The sequence below is a fragment of the Anguilla anguilla genome, chromosome 6, assembly GCF_013347855.1.
Source record: "Anguilla anguilla isolate fAngAng1 chromosome 6, fAngAng1.pri, whole genome shotgun sequence".
Classification (NCBI taxonomy): domain Eukaryota; kingdom Metazoa; phylum Chordata; class Actinopteri; order Anguilliformes; family Anguillidae; genus Anguilla; species Anguilla anguilla.
The window spans coordinates 35013491-35032896 of NC_049206.1; the positions used below are offsets into that span (position 1 = coordinate 35013491).

Below are 19406 nucleotides of genomic sequence, written 5' to 3' on the forward strand. Positions count from 1 at the left end.
ATGGCCAGTGTATGTAGGCTACTCACGGATTTGACGGGCATCCAACGAGCCTTGATTGACAAAAGAATCAGCAAGCCCGTAGAATTAGAGGTGCCTAGGTCGCAACTTGTGTACCCTTCTGTCCTGCTCCGTTGTCTGTTATTTCGTGAAGATGCACTTTTAGTGTTTGTAAGGTTTATAAGGCATTTTGATAGGCTTATCTGCAAGTAGGAATCCTCTTTGCTGTTTTGTTAAGCTAGAACCGGAAAAGTTGATAGTGGAGAATAGGAGCAGACGCATATGTCCCAGCAGGCTTTGCATATGAGAAAATAACAACAGTGTGAGATAAATTAGGCGAAATGATGAAATTGCGTAGTTGAAACAATATGTTTTTAGCAGAATGGGCATGTAGGTGAAGGTTGACATGATCACAGACTATAGTGAGAAGTAAATGAAGTGACCATGAGCGAGCTTAGTTTCCTTATCAAACGGTATATATAACAGTCTGTATTAAACGTTAGTTGTTGAAGTGGAGGGTTAAATAACATGTGAAATCTATTGCACTAATGTATTTTTCTCATGTTCAGTGCTAGTAGTTATATTTATGAGTGAATCATGATTTTAAATGTAATGTTTTAATGCGGAGTTGCAGAACGTACATACGTAGTAATTGTTTGTATGTGGCTAGACAGAGAACAGGGCGAGGTAACATGAATGTAGAAACGTGGCGTTTGCTGATAAGAAGGTTTTGTACTGTAGCCAAGTGAAGAAATATAGTTAGTAGAAATGGCACAGTGGTGAACTGGTGTAACTTTTTAATAAAAGGAATACATTTGCCGTCATGAAATGCATATGGGTGGCCGTGAGTGAGTTTTGGTAAAGCAAATATAAGTGTATAATATAATAACTAAGACAGATTTATTTCAGCTTTCATATACTATATCTGATTTTCAGTGGGTCAAAAGTTTACATACACTTCGTTAGTATTTGGTGGCATTGCCTTTTAATTGCTTAACTTGAATCAAACCTTCCACAAGCTTCTCACAATAATTTTTGCCCATTCCTCCTGACAGAACTGGTGTAAATCAGTCAGGTTTGTGGGCCTCCTTGCTCGAACACGCTTTTTCTGTTCAGTCCACAAATTTTCTATGGGATTCAGGTCAGGGCTTTGTGATGGCCATCGGTGGTTTTACCATAGGCCATAGGTAGGCAATTGCTTGGGGCCTCGTGAATTTGTGTGTCCTTTTTAAAAAAAAATTATACAACATTTTTCCTTTCTTGTCACTCCAAACTAATGATAATCTGTAATAGATAAAAATAAATCTATCTACATGAAAATTTGGGCCTATCCAATTAAATATCTATATTGCCAATATTTATTATCACCCACATTTCACATTTAATGGACTATTCCACCTTGACCTTCCTGCATTTGTGCCTAATCAATGACTTTGAAATTCGAGTTGCCATCAGAGGCAGAGAGTCACTATCTTTGTTACCATGAAGTTTTTCAAAGTGGATTTGAGAAGAGAAAGTGGAAGAAGGAAGATGCCAAGTTTAAGGAACTGATGAAATTCTTTAATAAAACAGCCAGAGACTCCATGACGGAGGAGCAGCAAGTAGAGTGAGAGCACCTATTATCGACCACCCTAACCGCTAGTGTATTTACTTCGTATTTATTAGAGAGAATTGGACATTGTTATCTATTTAAATGTAAGTCCAGTAAAAATACACATAATAAATTGTCTAAAAGTAAAAAACCAACTTCATACATATACATTTAGTTATGTTAATACAGCCTTATTTACTATATCAACTTTAAGATTAAAACCGCAAGCGGCTTTGGGAGGGGTCCAAGCATTGGCACCATCACGCCCCCTATGGAGTAATTTTAAAATGGCTTTGTCCTCATGATCATATACCTTCACCCAACATATCTACTGAATATCATGATGATTGTATAAAAAATTGATGACTTATGGCCAATTATGTGCGAAGAGACGCTGTCGGATGACAGTTGCGTCGCCATGGATGTGTCCTGACCGCTTCCCGTAAAGGCCTTTACTATGTCGTAACACTTAGATGGCATGTCGTGACACTTAGATGGCCCAGCATGTATGTACAGCTGCAGCGCTTCCATGCCGCAACTAAAAAAAGGTGTCACACTAGTGTTGTCATGGTACCAAAATTTTGACTTTGATACCGATACCACATTTAGTATCACGATACTCGATACTGCAGCAATACTGATTCAATAATTGGTACCTAACGATACTGAAATCACCTTAATAGATCAGAAACGTAATATCCACAAGGGTTGACCTGATTTTCGAATTCACGGTTTATTAAAAACCTGGTTTATTAACAACCTTTAAGTTGAAGCCTGTTCAACATATTAATAAGCATAGGCCTATAGTGTTACAACACTAAACAATAGAAAAATATATAAAATATATTTCAAAAATTTAACAATTGTAAATTAAATAATCTTTAAACAGGTCTTTCACTTTTAAATAGATCTAAAAACAGCATATTTCAATAACAATACAGCATCTTCCTATAATAAAATATTTACAAATTGGAACACCTATTGCTACTGAAGTCAACTGAGTCTAAGCTTGGCCTGTATAAGTGAAGTGAATGCAGAAGCGCACGTCACCTCACTTGGCAACCTTAGTTGCTACTGCCATCTAGCGAAGATTCTGACAAATTACACTTTTCATCCTCTCAATCAGTAATGCGGGAGACAAATTTCCCTGGCTTTTACATTTGACTCAAAACTACCGAACGTCTGAATATTCTAATACCGAACCGTTTCTTCTTTTTTTTTTTTTAAGTACTGAGAAACACTACGTCAGACATATATTCCAATCCACTGCTCAGCTTAGCAGAGAATGCACATTTCAGAGTGCCACAGAGACAGATAGAATAATAACACATAAATTCACATTTATATTATTTATATATAGCTATTTTTGAAGGTAGCCTACCCAGGTATCACAAATGCGCGTATATTTCTACAAATGGATTGTCCAAGACAATATATGACCACTCAGCCTCAAAAGGGACATCTCTACGCGTAAAACCAGTGGTAAGATTGTATATTTTTTCAATGTTTAGTCCCAGATATCGACTGTGGAATGACATGGTATAATTTTTTAAAAACTTTGTCTCGCTTATTTCATTATTCAGTAAGCAGCGTTTTCACTGCTGTATTGGCATATTTTATGGCAGATGTCGGGTTTATCTTGTTGCTACGGAATATTACAATACATTACATTATAGGCATTTGGCAGACGGTCTTATCCAGAGCGACGTACAACAAAGTGTATAACCATAACCGGGAACAAGTGTGTCGAAAACCCTAGAGGGCAGTAGCCTACCGTTCCAAGTGCAGGGAACAACCGCATAGTTCAACTTGGACCCTGTAGGTTAAACTGATTAACACTAACACAAACAAGAACAGCAACAACGCAGTCTATGAAAAAATACAAGCAATAGTTAAGACGAGTGCATTAACTAAGTCACCTACGAAACAGCTACCTAGTTACAACCCTAAGCTTACAGTGAATTTATAATTTATAAGAATAATAATAATCCTAACAAATACAATAGGGTTCCACCAGCTTCGCTGCTTGGACCCCTAATAATCCTAACAAATACTATAGGGTTCCACTAGCTTTGCTGCTTGGACCCCTAATAATAATAATAATCCGAACAGATACAATAGGGTTCCACCAGCTTCGCTGCTTGGACCCCTAATAATCCTAACAGATACAATAGGGTTCCACCAGCTTTGCTGCTTGGACCCCTAATAATAATAATAATCCGAACAGATACAATAGGGTTCCACCAGCTTCGCTGCTTGGACACCTAATAATAATAATCCTAACAGATACAATAGGATTCCACCAGCTTCGCTGCTTGGATCCCTAATAATAATAATCCTAACAAATACAATAGGGTTCCACCAGCTTCGCTGCTTGGACCCCTAATAATCCGAACAGATACAATAGGGTTCCACCAGCTTCACTGCTTGGACCCCTAATAATCCTAACAAATATAATAGGGTTCCACCAGCTTCGCTGCTTCGACCCCTAATAATAAGAATAATCCTAACAGATACAAAAGGGTTCCACCAGCTTCGCTGCTTAGACCCCTAATAATAATAATAATCCGAACAGATACAATAGGGTTCCACCAGCTTCGCTGCTTGGCCCCCTAATAATCCTAACAGATACAATAGGGTTCCACCAGCTTTGCTGCTTGGACCCCTAATAATCCGAACAGATACAATAGGGTTCCACCAGCTTCGCTGCTTGAACCCCTAATAATCCTAACAAATACAATAGGGTTCCACCAGCTTCGCTGCTTGGACCCCTAATAATCCTAACAGACACAATAGGGTTCCACCAGCTTCGCTGATTGGACCCCTAATAATAAGAATAATCCTAACAGATACAATAGGGTTCCACCAGCTTCGCTGCTTGGACCCCTAATAATAATAATAATCAGAACAGATACAATAGGGTTCCACCAGCTTCGCTGCTTGGCCCCCTAATAATCCTAACAGATACAATAGGGTTCCACCAGCTTCGCTGCTTGGACCCCTAATAATAATAATAATCCGAACAGATACAATAGGGTTCCACCAGCTTCGCTGCTTGGACCCCTAATAATAATAATAATCCTAACAAATACAATAGGGTTCCACCAGCTTCGCTGCTTGGACCCCTAATAATTCTAACAGATACAATAGGGTTCCATCAGCTTCGCTGCTTGGACCCCTAATAATCCTAACAAATACAATAGGGTTCCACCAGCTTTGCTGCTTGGACCCCTAATAATCCTAACAGATACAATAGGGTTCCACCAGCTTCGCTGCTTGGACCCCTAATAATAATCCTAACAGATACAATAGGGTTCCACCAGCTTCGCTGCTTGGACCCCTAATAATAATCCTAACAGATACAATAGGGTTCCACCAGCTTCGCTGCTTGGACCCCTAATAAACCCTATACCACTAGATGAACAGCACTCCGACAGCCAGTGATTTAGCGACGATAGCCTACTGTAGACCTCGTCGCTCGTACAAGCTGGAAGCGGGCCAGAGCATATTACTTCACAACATCTTTTTAGCCACTGCACACACCGATACAAAGTTATTTTAGTGACCTCCGATTGCCTCAATTGGATGTTATTGGTGCCGACATGGATAATAATTCCAGAATATTTACGTTTACTTTTAGCCAGCGCTCTTAGATTAGCCTCAACGTCGGCAGCTCTGGCACCAGGCATACACTGCGCTATGGTTGCTGATGTCTCTAACCTCACGTTTCTCAAAATACTATCCCCTATGATCAGGGATTTCTCAGTAGGTGTGTTACTGAGTGGGGAATATCGGTTGGAAACACAAGTTGGGTGGTGCTCAGCGGCCCTAGGCCGACAACTATGTTTCTTCTGCACCGCAACAAAATCATCCTGCAGCGAGGACACTGGCAGCGGAGAAACACTCGCATCTAGACTAGCATCCGGCTCAGTCAAAAGGGAATCTAACAAAGTCTCACTCTCCGGGATCTGATATAATGTCCGGATGCAGGCCTTTAACTCAGCTACATTCTGGGCTAATTCTTAATTAAGCTAACACTTACCAGAAATACCATTACTAGTAAAATTGGCAACCGAGCTAAGGCTAAACATGCAGCGGACGGTAGAAATGGAAGCCGTGATGCACTCTTACCGTATTTTTCTTTAGTTGTTAGCGTCTTTAAAGATGCGATAACTTCTTAAGATTCAAAAAACAGATTTGGAATAAAAGTTTGTTGAATTAAGCAGAGCAAACACAACAGCAGTAAAACGCGCCTTCTCAGGGCACAATTTCCCAGAATCCAAAGCAGGTCCAAATGAAACTCTCAAGCACGCTCTCTGTCTGTACTCCCAGTCTCAGCCTTGCACCTTTAAGCACCTAGGCTGATTAGTTAACGCAGCCCAGATGCGAGTGCTCTCCCCACTCTGTAGGTGTGGCCAAACGAAATTTGTTCCATTGGACTAAATGTTAGTTACCTACCACAGCTTTAATGTCTCTCTTTTTTTCACTCTGTAGAAGGGACAGTGGGATGGTGAAGGAGGAGATCAAGGCTTTCCTGGGGAATCGGCGTATCTCCCAGGCTGTGGTTGCCCAGGTGACAGGTAAGTCTAGCTTGTAGTGTGCAGTTCTACTCACTTTTGTTTAAAATTTGCATCTTTATTCAGTGATGATCTGTCTTTGTTTCTGTAGCTGTGTGATGGAGTATGTCAAATGTTATGATTTCAATCTGCATCTGTATTTTTAGATGACTGTTCTGCTTTTTGTGTTTCTGTGTCTTTGTTCAGGGGAACATTGGTTTGTGTGTGTCGGTTCAGATCAGCATTGGTTTGTGTGTGTCTGTTCAGATCAGCAATGGTTTGTGTGTGTGCGTGTTTGTTCAAATGAGCATTGCTTTGTTTGTGTCTGTATTTGTTCAGATTAGCATTGGTTTTTGTGTCTGTACTTGTTCAGATCAGCATTGGTTTGTGTGTGTCAATATTCATTCAGGGCAGCATTGGTTTGTATGTGTTTTTATTTGTTCACATTAGCATTGGTTTGTGTGTGTCTGTATTTGTTCAGATCAGCATTGGTTTGTGTGTGTCTGCGCTTGTTCAGATCAGAATTGCTTTGTGTGTGTCTGCATTTGTTCAGATCAGCATTGGATTGTGTGTGTCTGTATTTGTTCAGATTCACATTGGTTTGTGTCTGCAGCCTTTCTCGGTCTCTTCCTCTCTCTCAGGCATCAGTCAGAGCCGTATCTCTCACTGGTTGCTGCAGCAGGGGTCAGACCTGAGTGAGCAGAAGAAGAGGGCATTTTATCGCTGGTACCAGCTGGAGAAGACCACACCCGGTAGTGCTCCTGTCCTACTCCACCCCCAGTCTCTTTCCTTTAAACAACCACTGGAGACTTTGAGCCATTGGCTTATAGTCATGTGTACTCCTATCTTAACTGTGGTACACACAAACACACCACATCTTTTCTCTGTGCTGGCGCTGTACTTCTACCATGGTAATGTGTTCCATTGTTAGCATCCTCACATAATGCCTTTATCATAGACACCAAGGTCAAAACCAAAGAAAAATCGTCTATACTTCACAATTCAAGAGCCTTTTTTCTCCTGCCCACACTGTATCACGCAGCTACTGTCTTTTCGCACATCATTTTTCAGGAGAAAATGCTTGTAAAATGGGAGCACTGTAGAGCCCTGATGTGAGACTACAAGTGTGTCTATGTGTGTGCATGTTCATCACATTTGTGCTCTTGTGGATGCATGTGTAGTTTCTGGATTTGTGCATTCAAGCTTGCATGAATGTGTGCACATGCATGTTGGCTAACACATCCTTCCTGTCATTAAATCCTCTCCCCTGTGTGACTGCATCCTTCACAGGGACACTCCCTGCTTTTCATGAACACGCATACACACACACACACATACACACACACATACAATTGCAATATTTCTAACTTCTTCTTGTCCTTGGGAGGTTTGGTGCCTGGAGGCGGAGGGGCCTTGCTGCAAAGCCTAATTATTTAGTGTTGTACAGACTTTTAGTTTATGATAGAGAAACCTCTCCTGCCTTCAGTACAAAAATTAATCAATGATCAAGTTTTTTGATTATTGATAAGCAAGCAATGATACAGAAATGATCAATCTGTAGCATAGTTTCCAAGATGGTAAAAACATCCTATTCACTTTGACCCCGATAAAACTTATTTAGGGTAGGAAAATCTACATCATGTTTCCCTACGTGATTAAATAGTTAAATAAATACGTTTCACAAAATAAACTAGAAATTGCATCAATATGGAAGGTTTGATCTGACCCAAGCTTACCTGCAAGTATGCAAGTTTAACATAGTTGGCAGACTGTAGGGGAAATTTCACTTTATAACGCTTCTGGGGTCATTTTCACACGTACCCGGGCTTGTGTGCACCCCAGACAGTTTTAGGTTGCTTGCTTCAATATTTAGATATTTGATACCCCCCCATCCAACAGAAGCCCATTCAACATCAGACTCCACGTTGGACTCATTGTAAACACACGTCCCTGCTTCTCATGACTGATATGGTCCTTCTAATGAATGTGTTGCCCTTAATTTTTTGATTAGTTATTTAATTTTAAATTTCTAACGTTAGAAACAAAGACTTATTTTTTTAGCGCAAGTCCACACAGTGCGGTTTCCGGTTTTTTCTTCTTCGATTTCGTTTCGTGACAAAAAAAAGCAAAACATTCAGTTAACTTTGAAATTGAACAAACTAACATCTGCTAGCTTTTGTTTGATGCGATATCGGTGTAATAATGAGGTGCATTGTACCCAGTTGTTATAATGCCCCCGTTAAACTGGCCTTGAAAGCACATTTTCATAGTTTTCCACACGATGCAACTTCGTGTCAGACATGGCTGGATGTAATCAGACACCCCAACATAACAGCCGAAGAAGTTCGCAAACGAGGACTAAAGGCTTTTACATAGTCTATAAGTACAGGGCACATACGCTGTGCGGACGGACAGTCCGCAGTCGTTCGCCCTTTCATACTCTAGTCGTACCACCGCATACCCAAGCCCTACATTTCCCACAATCTTTGCGCGTAGTTTTCCTTTTCTGCCGGAAGTTAGACTGTAAACAACATGGCCTCGTCCTTGCCCAGCGTTGTGCATATTTTTTTCTATGAATTGTTGTTCTTCTGAAAATCTTTATAATCCCGTTGGGATGAATCGCATAGGTGCCTGTACCTTCTCACCTCTTCAGCCAGTCTTTTTTCAAATGTCCACTCCATGTCTATTTTGTGTATTCCGCATTACCGCGTGTTTCCGGTGCCACATGAAATGCATGTCGATGTGAAACAGTTTCATACCGAGCCATGATTTGTGTGACACAGGTACGCGTACGCTAGGTACGCACGGTCACAAAAATTGAGCTTCGCGCGGACATGCCAAGGTGGACGTACGCTGAGGTCCGCTATTTCATCGTTTTGACCGCGCGGACCCCAGCGGAGTCCGGTCCGTGTATGCTACGTCTGGACCATGAATTGGCCTTAAGGGTTTGCAGCGACCACTTTGAAGCCACCGACTACCAAGGCAACCGTCTGAAGCCTGGAGCTGTACCCACCGTTTTCCCATTTGTTGGTCGAACCACTCGAGGTAGGTACTGAGTGGGCTGGCTAACGCTATCGCGTCTGTCTGTGATACATAGGATGTCTACGGTAACAGTTAGACAGCTTGCTGGCTGTTGTTATAGGGTTTTGCTAGCTATATAGTAATACAACACTATTTATACGACCAATCTAATGTTATTGTCTGCAGGTACGCCCACATCAGAAGTCACGCAATGATATGCATCCTCAAGTTCGACACTAAACTGTCTGGGTCTACTTCCTGCATTTGTAAAGGAAAGCAACAAAACAGCGTGAAATATTACCATAATCAAATAACTAATCAGAAAATTAAGGGCGACACATTCATTAGAAGGACAATATCAGTCATGAGAAGCAGGGACGCGTTGGGGGGGGGGGGGGGGGGGGGGTTGGCTACACAGGTATCAAATATTTAAATATTGAAGCAAGCAACCTAAAAAACTGTCTGGGGTGCACACAAAAGCCCGGGTAGGTGTGAAAATGACCCCAGAAGTGTTATAAAGTGAAATTCCCCTTTAATACAGCACTTGTATCTTTTAGTCCATAAGTAAATTATCAATCAGTGGAGTACATCTAATACACACAACTGAGCTAGGAAAAAAATACGGAATAAAGAAAAAAGGTAAAGACCCCATCTCTTCACAATCCCACTCCCACAGTAACCGTTAGCGAGATTGAGCTTACACACTGTCCACAAGAGTCGACCCAACTCTTGTTTTTAATAAATCGAATATCCTAATTCCAATCAACTTAGCAAACGGAGAAGAGATTCAGTATTTTCCAATAAAATAACCACGAGGCACACTGTTTATTTGACGAACGCAAGCACTGTGTGTGAAATCTGATTTGACCCTTTCGGACAAACTTTCAAAACAGTGTGCCTATGACGATATCACTAAGGTCATATCAAAATTACCCCTCAAGTTCAAACGCATGTCTCATGTACAAAACAGGAATGATAACTGTAATAAATATAACAAAAATAAATCAATACTCTGTAATCAATACTCCAAAGATCCTGACCTAAACTCTCGCATAATCAGATCTCGCTCCTTCTGGTCCATGTCCCCATGCTGCAAGATTGAGACAAGATTACATCCAGCGCATAAGCACACTCTGCCTCTACATAGCCTAGACTTCTGAATATTGCATTTCTAAAAGGGTTCTAGCTTTCGTTTCAAAAGTAACTTGATCTCACCAGGGCGAAGTCCCTTTTTCTTCTTGTGTTCAAGAAAATGACAGCCTGCGTGATTGTCAAAGTCTCGTACAGGTCGCAGAGCATATCCAACTTCCATCCCTGTTTTAAAAAACATAGTAAGTCCCAGAGTAAAAGCGCAACACTTCATGCAAATAGCCATTTTATTTCAGTGAACAGCTGTAGCACAGGATCTTGAGACCAAAGACACTGGACATTAAGAAAGAGGTACACCAGGGTCTCATTTATGACACTGTGCAATTACTCTCCTTCCTGGGTGTACTCTTTCATTATCACAAGAACTAAGTCAAACAAGACTTAGATTTCACAATTTTAGCAGAGTGCTGTAGCAAGAAGGAAGTCAGAAGCATACCGTAAGCAAGTACGTGAACGCAAATGACAATGCCGGGCGACGTTGCAAATGCATGGCTCAGTTGAATTGCTCACCTCCCTCTCCACATTGATGTAGAACTTCTTGATACCTTCCAAAGTAAGGTCCTCCTTTAACAGGGATGCAAACTGGTTGGCGCATAAATTTTGGTCACTTCCAACACATCAGCTGGCATCGTAGCAGAGAGGAGCACCACCTAAGGAGAAAGGGAGGTTATAATCTCTGCTTCACGTGAACACTTCTTTCACCTCCTAAGAATGAATTTGTGGCACTAGACTTTGAGACACAGGACACCGGACATTAAGAAAGAGGTCTGCCCACATCTCATTTGCAGTGCAGTGCAGTGCTAAATATTCTACTTCAACCTACTACCCTGCTAGCATTATTTCATAAACCAAGACGACTTGATTTAGAAAATTTTAGCATGGTTCTTAAACGCAGAAGAATCAGTTTTACATGCATGGTTGAAATATTTCTCTAGTAAGCACCAAAATATTTGTTTATGCATTTGTGAATTTGTTTAAGATAGATTTGATACTTTGATGTGTCCTCAACCATCAGCACTTCATTTAAGATTCACTACAATACAAGCCACAAAAGCTGAAAAATCATGGTACAACAGGCATTTTTAATTTCATTTTAAAGAAGTTGCACTTCTAGATTGCTCGACTGTTTGATTTGGCAAGATTGACTTTCTGGCTTTCTGGACATGATGGATCGGTATCATTCAAGTATGTCTGCCAAGCGTAGATTGACTCTGTAGCAGTTCTGCAGATGATAACCCTGCTTCAGCTGTTTTTTGTTTCTAACAAATTCTAACACTACTACCAGCCAATTAGTAGGCTGACACAAATCACAATGGGACAGCTATGCCTTTAGCTTATTGATGGACTAGTTGTACCTTGTCAGGAAGCTGGAATTTGAGGATAGATTGATGTGACCACTTTTGGTAGGTGGAAGAAGACCTTTGAGGGTAAGACACATTTTATTTCTATCATGGTGGTTGTGTTTTGAATAGTCTAATCTATTACTGGTGATGCTTTGTCTCTGCCTTTGGTTTTCTTCCAAAAAATTAGTAGGCCAGTCAGTGCATGTTATTGCTATGCATACATCCCCAGGCCGCCATGCTGTTGCTCAGTATCTCAATAAAGCTGGGTGGTATCATTTAATTTTTAATGTTAGGCTACTGTGAAAGTTATCTCAGTGGATTTGTAAGTAAATGAAGTTGGCTGTGATTTATGCAGTTTTTAAAGCTCATATTTCAATTGCCCCTGTAACTCTCTAACCTTGTAAATGTCTGGAGTTGATCAGATTATTAGCTTGTCTTACTGTGAGCTATTTAATAGTTGTGTGTTTTCCAACGGGATTCCCCTCGTCATTTGCATGTATCTAAGCAATTCTAATTTTTATTTTGTCATGGTGCTGTATTAGCCATGCCAAGTTATTCTGTGCTAACCCAGCGTGATATTGTCTGCCCACTGAGTTTTTCATCATCCATCGGTTTCTTTTTTTAAACTGGGCGGGTGGTGATTGGGGGCTCCATGTGGGCAGTTGTGATTAATACACCAGCCAAAAGCCACTTGCATTTCATAGAATTACTGCTGTACAAGTAAAAGATAACACTTCACTTTACCCATGCTCATTATTATTTTCAGAAAATTAGTCACAAATAGGTTTTGAGACAGGCAACAGGCTTGTTTCCTTGTTTGGAACAAAATGAACCATTTTTTTCTTTCAAACCGGTTCAGGAACATTTGTGTTGTGTGCGAAACAAAAGAACAGAATCTGCTCGGACCAAACAGATAGAAAATAAATTAGTTTTACAAGCCCTGTTTGTAATAAACATTGGTTGGGGTCATCTGTGTGCTTTTTTCCCAAGTGAGGGACCTCCAGCGCAATGACTACTGCTCAGACAGTGAAAAACTGTTGCACATGTTGTGGATGAAGAAGTTCTCTCCATAATCACAGGCCTCTGCAGAAGTGATTACGCCCTATAAAAATACAGTTGGCCATTCCTAATTCAACAAAAAATTGCGACACAAAGTGGAATGACTACATGTTTTATGTGGTCCTGATACAGTGTGATGCAATCATGTTGTTCATGCAACCATGTTGTTTGTTCCCCCCTGTCCCAAAGGTGCCACTCTAAACATGCGTCCTGCCCCCATGGCTCTGGAGGAGGTGGAGTGGAGACAAACCCCACCCCCCATCAGCTCCGCCCCTGCCAGCTTCCGCCTGCGGCGAGGCAGCCGCTTCACATGGAGAAAGGAGTGTCTCGCCGTGATGGAGAGGTGAGAGGGGAAACGGGAGTGAAGAGAGTGAAGGAGAGCTATTTATCTGGATGTAGCAAAATGTATTTGTTTCTGTCAATTTCAGAATCCAGCAATAATGTTTTTCCCACGGCGCGCAGGCAGGACTGCCGCCGTGGGCTACACATGGCAAATTGTGGCCACTCACACATGGACGACCTTTGAGGGACGTTTTGTGGGACGCATGCGCAGGTGGTGCTTCGTTTAGTTGGACGCATGCGCAGGTGCATCTCCCAAAATCAGCACTTTGAACGGGACAAGATTTTTAAGCACAGCTTTATCGCCTAATGTTACTTTAGCTAACCCTAACATGTTCATATTTCGCCTACTTTAGTTAACCTAGTTAGCGCGTACCACCGATACAGATGTATGGACACACGGAGGACAACAAATAACGGTACAGAGGTGAGGACATGCCATAGCTAGCTAGCTATATAGTTAGCCAAGTTTTACTCATGACACTTTTTTACAGGTGCACCGTGGGTCTGGACGGTTTCGTGCTTGTTTGATTTTGAGCTTAATAATGAGAACCTGCTGCACTTGAACAAAAAGATAATTCCAGTATGGGTATTTGTGTGGAATCTGACTGCATGTTGGTAGTTACAGACCACAAGCCTGCACTTCTGCTGTTTTAATCATTATCAAATCCATTAGAAACTGTGCTGATGTGAGGACTGCCTGTGCATTTTTGTGCCACTGCTGTTTTTTTGGCGATTTTGTAAAAATGTTTCCAAGTAGTCCAGTCTAAGTAAATTGGTCCTTTAAAATGCTTTACACAATGGCAATATGCATGATATTCAACACTGTAAAACAGCATTGTGGAATGCTGCTAAGTCAAATCAGATGTTTGGCAAGAAATGAACCACAGTGCAATAGTTTGAATATGTTTTAATGCAGTGCCTGAAATTGTTAATAATGTCTCATTCATTTTTCTTTTTTGCTGCTGAGTGGAATTGGGGGCTTTGTCAACATCAAAAAATATATTTTCTTTTGAGAAAATAAGGGACACAAGAGATATCAGGGTTCACTGCTTACTTTTTGCTTCATAGATCTTTAGTTCCGCATATCGCCCTCAGATTTTGTCAAGGGGCTTATGATCCAGGACATGTATAGTTTCACCTGCTGTATATATATGTGATTTCTTAGTATTTCTTTTCAGAATAATTTGATTTCATTTTTGCATTTTCGTCAACTAATAACATTTGTGGCACTTTATTTCTGCCTAAATTATGAATATAATCTAACTTAGTTAGTATTGTAAATGATACAAGTGTCTTGTACTTGAAGTTATAAAGCCTTAAATAGAACACTCCCTAAAGGGGTAAATATTTGCCAGATTTGGAATCTGCACAAAAGGGGTTAACGACCATAGCATTCAATCTTTAATCACCATCGTGATTTAAGGCTTTCGTCAAAAGCAATTCCCACCACAAATCAATCACAAGGCTGCATTTGGAGCTGCTGAAGTTGCCGCGGGCTTCCATCGAAGGAATAGTTGGTGTCCATTAAAATTTTTACATTTTAAACTTTTAGCATTTAGCACACAACTCATTAGTGACTTACACAGATTACCAAAAGTGAGGTAAAAAATGTTTTAACTGATAAATTTAAAAGCTGAGGTGAATCAATAAGCTCCTAATTGGCGATGACCAGTTAAAATAAGCATTTTGGTAGATAATGAAGACGACAAAGCAAATGATAATGAGTCAAACCTGCATTATGTTAATACGTTTAAGGAAAAAATTGTGAACTTAAACACATTTAAGTTCTTTCACAATGTCTCAACAACTTAATTGGAAGCCTGTTGATTCCCCACAGTTTTTAACTCCTTCCTTCACATGCCAAATCTGGGTACTCCTCACCCATTTAGGGGGTGCTTATTTAAGGTTTTATCTCCAGATGTGAGCATCACAGAAACTTGGCAAATGGCCTAAATGAACCAAGACACTTGTACCATTTTAAATACTAGCCTAGTTTCCTGTCTCAAAACCTATTTGTGACTATTTTTTAAAATAGTAATGAGCATGGGTAAAGTGAAGTGTTATCTTTTACTTGTACAGCAGCAATTCTATGAGATGCACGTGGCTCTTAACTGCTGTATTAACCACGACTGCCTACATGGAGCCCCCCATCACCACCAGTCCAGTTTAGAAAAATAAACTGATGGATGATAGAAAACACAGTGGGCAGGCAGTATCACACTGCGTTAGCACTGAATAATAGCATCATGACAAAATAACATTAGAATTGCCTTGAATTGCTTTGATGACGGGGGAAATCCTGTTGGGAGAGACGCAGCTATCAAATAGCACACAGCAGCACACGTAGTTCAACTTGGGAAATGAGAAATGCCTGCTGCCACCACGATTTTGCACCACCACACCGGGAAACATGATGTAGACTAGCCTACCCTAAATTAGTCTTACCTGGGCTCTAAGAGAAAAATATTTTTTTTACCATCCTGGAAAGTGCACTACAACTTGATCATTTCTGTATCCACGCTTGGTTAACTACAGTAACCAAGTACAGTACCAGTGTTAAAGCTGACGATGCATTTATATTTTGATCAACGTTTTCTTATAACAACTTTACAACGACCTTTTCTCTTCTGAAACTTGCTCATTAATCACACAAATTTTACAGCTTTATCATTCATTCATTTTTGTACCAACACTTTTGTACCAATAACCAACAACCTTACAACTTGATCTTGACACACAACTTGACACATTGTGAGTAACCTATATAAGGTGAATTAATACCATCTTTTTGCAATATTCTGTTGTCTCTGTGGGTGAGATAGCTCAGGAGGTAAGAGTGGTTGTCTGGCAGTCGGAGGGTTGCCGGTTCAATCCCCGCACTGGGCGTGTCGAAGTGTCCCTGAGCAAGACACCTAACCCCTAATTGCTCTGGTGAATAAGAATCATCAATTGTAAAGCGCTTTGGATAAAAGCCCTATATAAATGCAGTCCATTTACCATTTACTCTTTTAAACCCCATGGTACGGGTCAGATAATGCCATGCTCAGTTTCCTTAAAAATACTTGAATTTTTTTTTTTAGACATACTTTTTCCACAAAAATTCCACAAATATTGTTATTATCTTTACTAAATGAATACCTCTATCCTTTTGAGTTAAAGAGGAACGCCAAGGCATGCGAGTTTGAGGTTTAATGTGCCTTTTGCACTTTTGTTGGGCTATGTTGCTCTTAGTTTGGTTAAGTGCGGGGGAGAGAGGGGTGGGATGGCTACATTAGTGTTTTTATGGTGCATCTGTCAGTGTTTTTATTTTTTGTTTAACTATGTTTTTTGCTTATTGCAGTCACGACGTTCACATTCACTTTTTATTTTAGCAGACAGTGAGGAAAACCTTGACACTTGTGTTATACTATTCCACTTTTCTTGCTCATGAATAGGTTTAATACTAGAAAAGTAACCTTTATATCGTGGAACGTGAAAGGGGCAAACCATCCTCGTAAACGGCACCAAATTTTAGCTCACCTTTCGCAGCTTAATGTAGACATAGCGTTTTTACAAGAAATGCATTTTCGTAATGCAGATGTCAACAGGATTCATAGGAGTTGGGTAGGGAAAGTCTTCCATTCTAGATTTGACTCTAGAGTCAGCGGCACAGCAATACTTATAGATAAAGACATTCCCTTTGAAATGAGTGAAATTATTGCAGATTCAAAGGGTAGATATATCATTGCCTCCGGGCAACTTTTCAACAAACCTGTGACTTTGGCAAGTATCTATGCTCCCAACTGGGACGACAAAGCTTTTATTTGTTCATTGTTCTCCACCCTACCAAATGTGGACAGCCACTCGCTTATAATTGGGGGAGATATAAACTGTACCTTAAATCCTGATCTGGACCGTTCGTCGACCAGACCTGCTCAACCATTAAAAATGGCTACTGCCTTAAAGAGCACAGTTTGGCCTGTAATGATCCCTGAAGATTCAAATATCCACAGAGTAGGGCTTATTCCTTCTTCTCTCCAGTATACCATACGTTCTCCCGAATTGATTATTTTCTCATTGACATTAGATTGATTCCCCTCATTAAGCAGGTTGCATACCACAGCATAGTAATATCTGATCATGCCCCCATTTCTCTTGAATTGATTTTTCCAAACCAGCCCACCCCTTTTGGATCATGGAGCTTAAACCCTCTTTTACTTTCAGAACCTACATTTGTTAAAATTATGAACAGTCCGATCAAGCTTTTTATTGAGACTAATGCCTCCCTAGAAATGTCCCAGTGTGTTTATGGGAAACTCTAAAAGCATTTTTGCATGGCCATATTATCAGCAACGGAGCCAATAGTAAAAAAAGAGAATGCTGCTAAACTGAAGGAGCTCTCTGATGGTACAGCAGAGGTAGACAGACAGTATGCTACATCCCCAACCCCTGAGTTCTATCAAAAAAGAATTAGCCTTCAAACAAAATTAGATTTGGCCTCTACAGCTAAAGCAGATCAACTAATCCTTAAAGCTCGCCATCTGATATATGAACATGGTGATAAATCTGGCAAACTGCTTGCCCATCAGGCACATCAGTACTTTGTCTCAAGGCAAATAATGCAAATTAGGACGTCTTCGGGTTCCACAGTCTCAGACCATGTACAGATTAATGATGCATTCTCTGAATTTTACACAAAACTGTACACCTCAGAATGTGAAAACAACTTAAGCATGACTGATTCCTTTTTTGAAGGTCTAAATCTACCTCAATTTAAATGAAGCTGAAATAGCTAAACTTGATAGTCCCTTGTTGATTGAGGAGATTCAAGAAGCTATAAGAAGCATGCAGTCAGGCAAGTCCCCCGGCCCCGATGGATTTGTAGTGGAATTTTATAAGATGTTTTCAAATGACCTTGCACCTTTGCTCCTCCCTATGAGTCATTCCAATTTGTTATCCCAGTAACAGTAGTGAAATAGAATATAAAAGGTCAGTTAGCCCCCACTCTGAGACAGGCCTCAATGTGTCTTCTACCTAAAAAGGCAAGGACCTGTTGCTCCATGATTCATATAGACCAATTTCACTCATTAATAGAGATTATAAAGTTTTGGCAAAATGTCTTGCTTAGAAAAAGTGCTTCCACGCATTATAACCCCAGATCAGACAGGATTCGTTCAAGGGAATACTCGCAAGCTTTTTAACATCATATATACTGATCTTCAGCGACCTGTCCCTGAATTTTTGTTGTCTGTGGACGCAGAAAATGTGTTCGATCGGGTAGAGTGGGGCTTCCTCTTTAAAACTCTGGAGAAATTTGGCTTCGGCCAAAATTTTATTTCCTGGGTGAAACTGTTGTACGTGGCTCCTTTGGCATGTGTTCACACAAATGATGTGCAATCAAAGTATTTCCCTCTTCAAAGAGGGACCAGACAGGGGAGCCCCCTCTCCCCGTTGCTCTTCGATCTGGCAATCGAACCGCTTGCTATTTCACTGCGACAATGCCATACGTTTGAGGGGATAACCCGAGGTAATACTGTATATAAGACAGCGTTATATGCAGATCACCTTCTTTTGTTCATCAGTAATCCTATGTCATCAATACCGGTCAGTCTGTCCAAATTAGATCATTTCGGGAAATTGTCTGGCTACGAAAAAAGTGAACTATACCCTGTCAATTCTGCTGCTCAAAATATACCTTCTTCTGCTTTCCATATCAGGAGAGTGAGCTCTCACTTTAAATACCTTGGCATAGTGGTTCCCAGATCAATCAACCGTCTTCTTCAACTTAATCTAACACCTTTGATAGATAAATGTAAACAAGATTTAGAACAATGGCACACCTTACCCATATCAATGGCAGGTCACATCAATTTGATTAAAATGAACATAGTTCCCAGATTTTTATATCTCTTCCAAAACATCCCAATATTCATCCCAAAGAAACTATTTGCTCTAACTGACACAGTTCTCTCAAAATGTATTTGGAATAATAAACAGCCACGCATCAGTATGCGCATCCTGGAGAGACACAAGATGGAGGGAGGAATGGCCATGCCCAATCTCTTGTATTATTATTGGGCAAGTAATATCCAAAAAGTTATCTTTTGGGTCAAGGGTCGCTCTGGCCCACCTGTGATAAATATAAATCTGCGTCAGCCACTTTAATTCACATGTTTTGGTCATGCCCTTGTCTACATGCTTTTTGGAGTTCAATTTTCAAATCCCTGAGTGAAGCCTATAACATATTAATTGAACCAGATCCTCTGATCGCCATTTTTAGTGTGAAACCAGAGATTGCTACCTGGTCAAGACATATTTATAATGTAGTTGCCTTTCTTGCTTGCTAGCTCGCAGACTTATTCTGGATAA

At 40.5% G+C, this 19406-nt stretch overlaps 1 protein-coding gene and 2 non-coding genes across 4 annotated transcripts in view; 1 reads left to right on the plus strand and 2 right to left on the minus strand.

Annotated features, from left to right (window-relative positions):
* The window catches only part of hmbox1b (homeobox containing 1 b), a 194803-nt gene that overhangs the window by 66770 nt on the left and 108627 nt on the right, over positions 1 to 19406 (plus strand). For both annotated transcript variants that reach the window (XM_035421490.1, XM_035421491.1), the window contains exons 3-5: positions 6083 to 6168; positions 6786 to 6896; positions 12906 to 13059. In XM_035421490.1, coding sequence (XP_035277381.1) covers positions 6083 to 6168; positions 6786 to 6896; positions 12906 to 13059 — 351 coding nt within the window. The remainder of the gene's footprint in view (positions 1 to 6082; positions 6169 to 6785; positions 6897 to 12905; positions 13060 to 19406) is intronic.
* On the minus strand, positions 10556 to 10736 carry LOC118230923. Its single transcript, XR_004765968.1, has one exon. It is a non-coding gene; the product is annotated as a small nucleolar RNA SNORA81 (small nucleolar RNA).
* Positions 11030 to 11213, minus strand: LOC118230924. Its single transcript, XR_004765969.1, has one exon. It is a non-coding gene; the product is annotated as a small nucleolar RNA SNORA81 (small nucleolar RNA).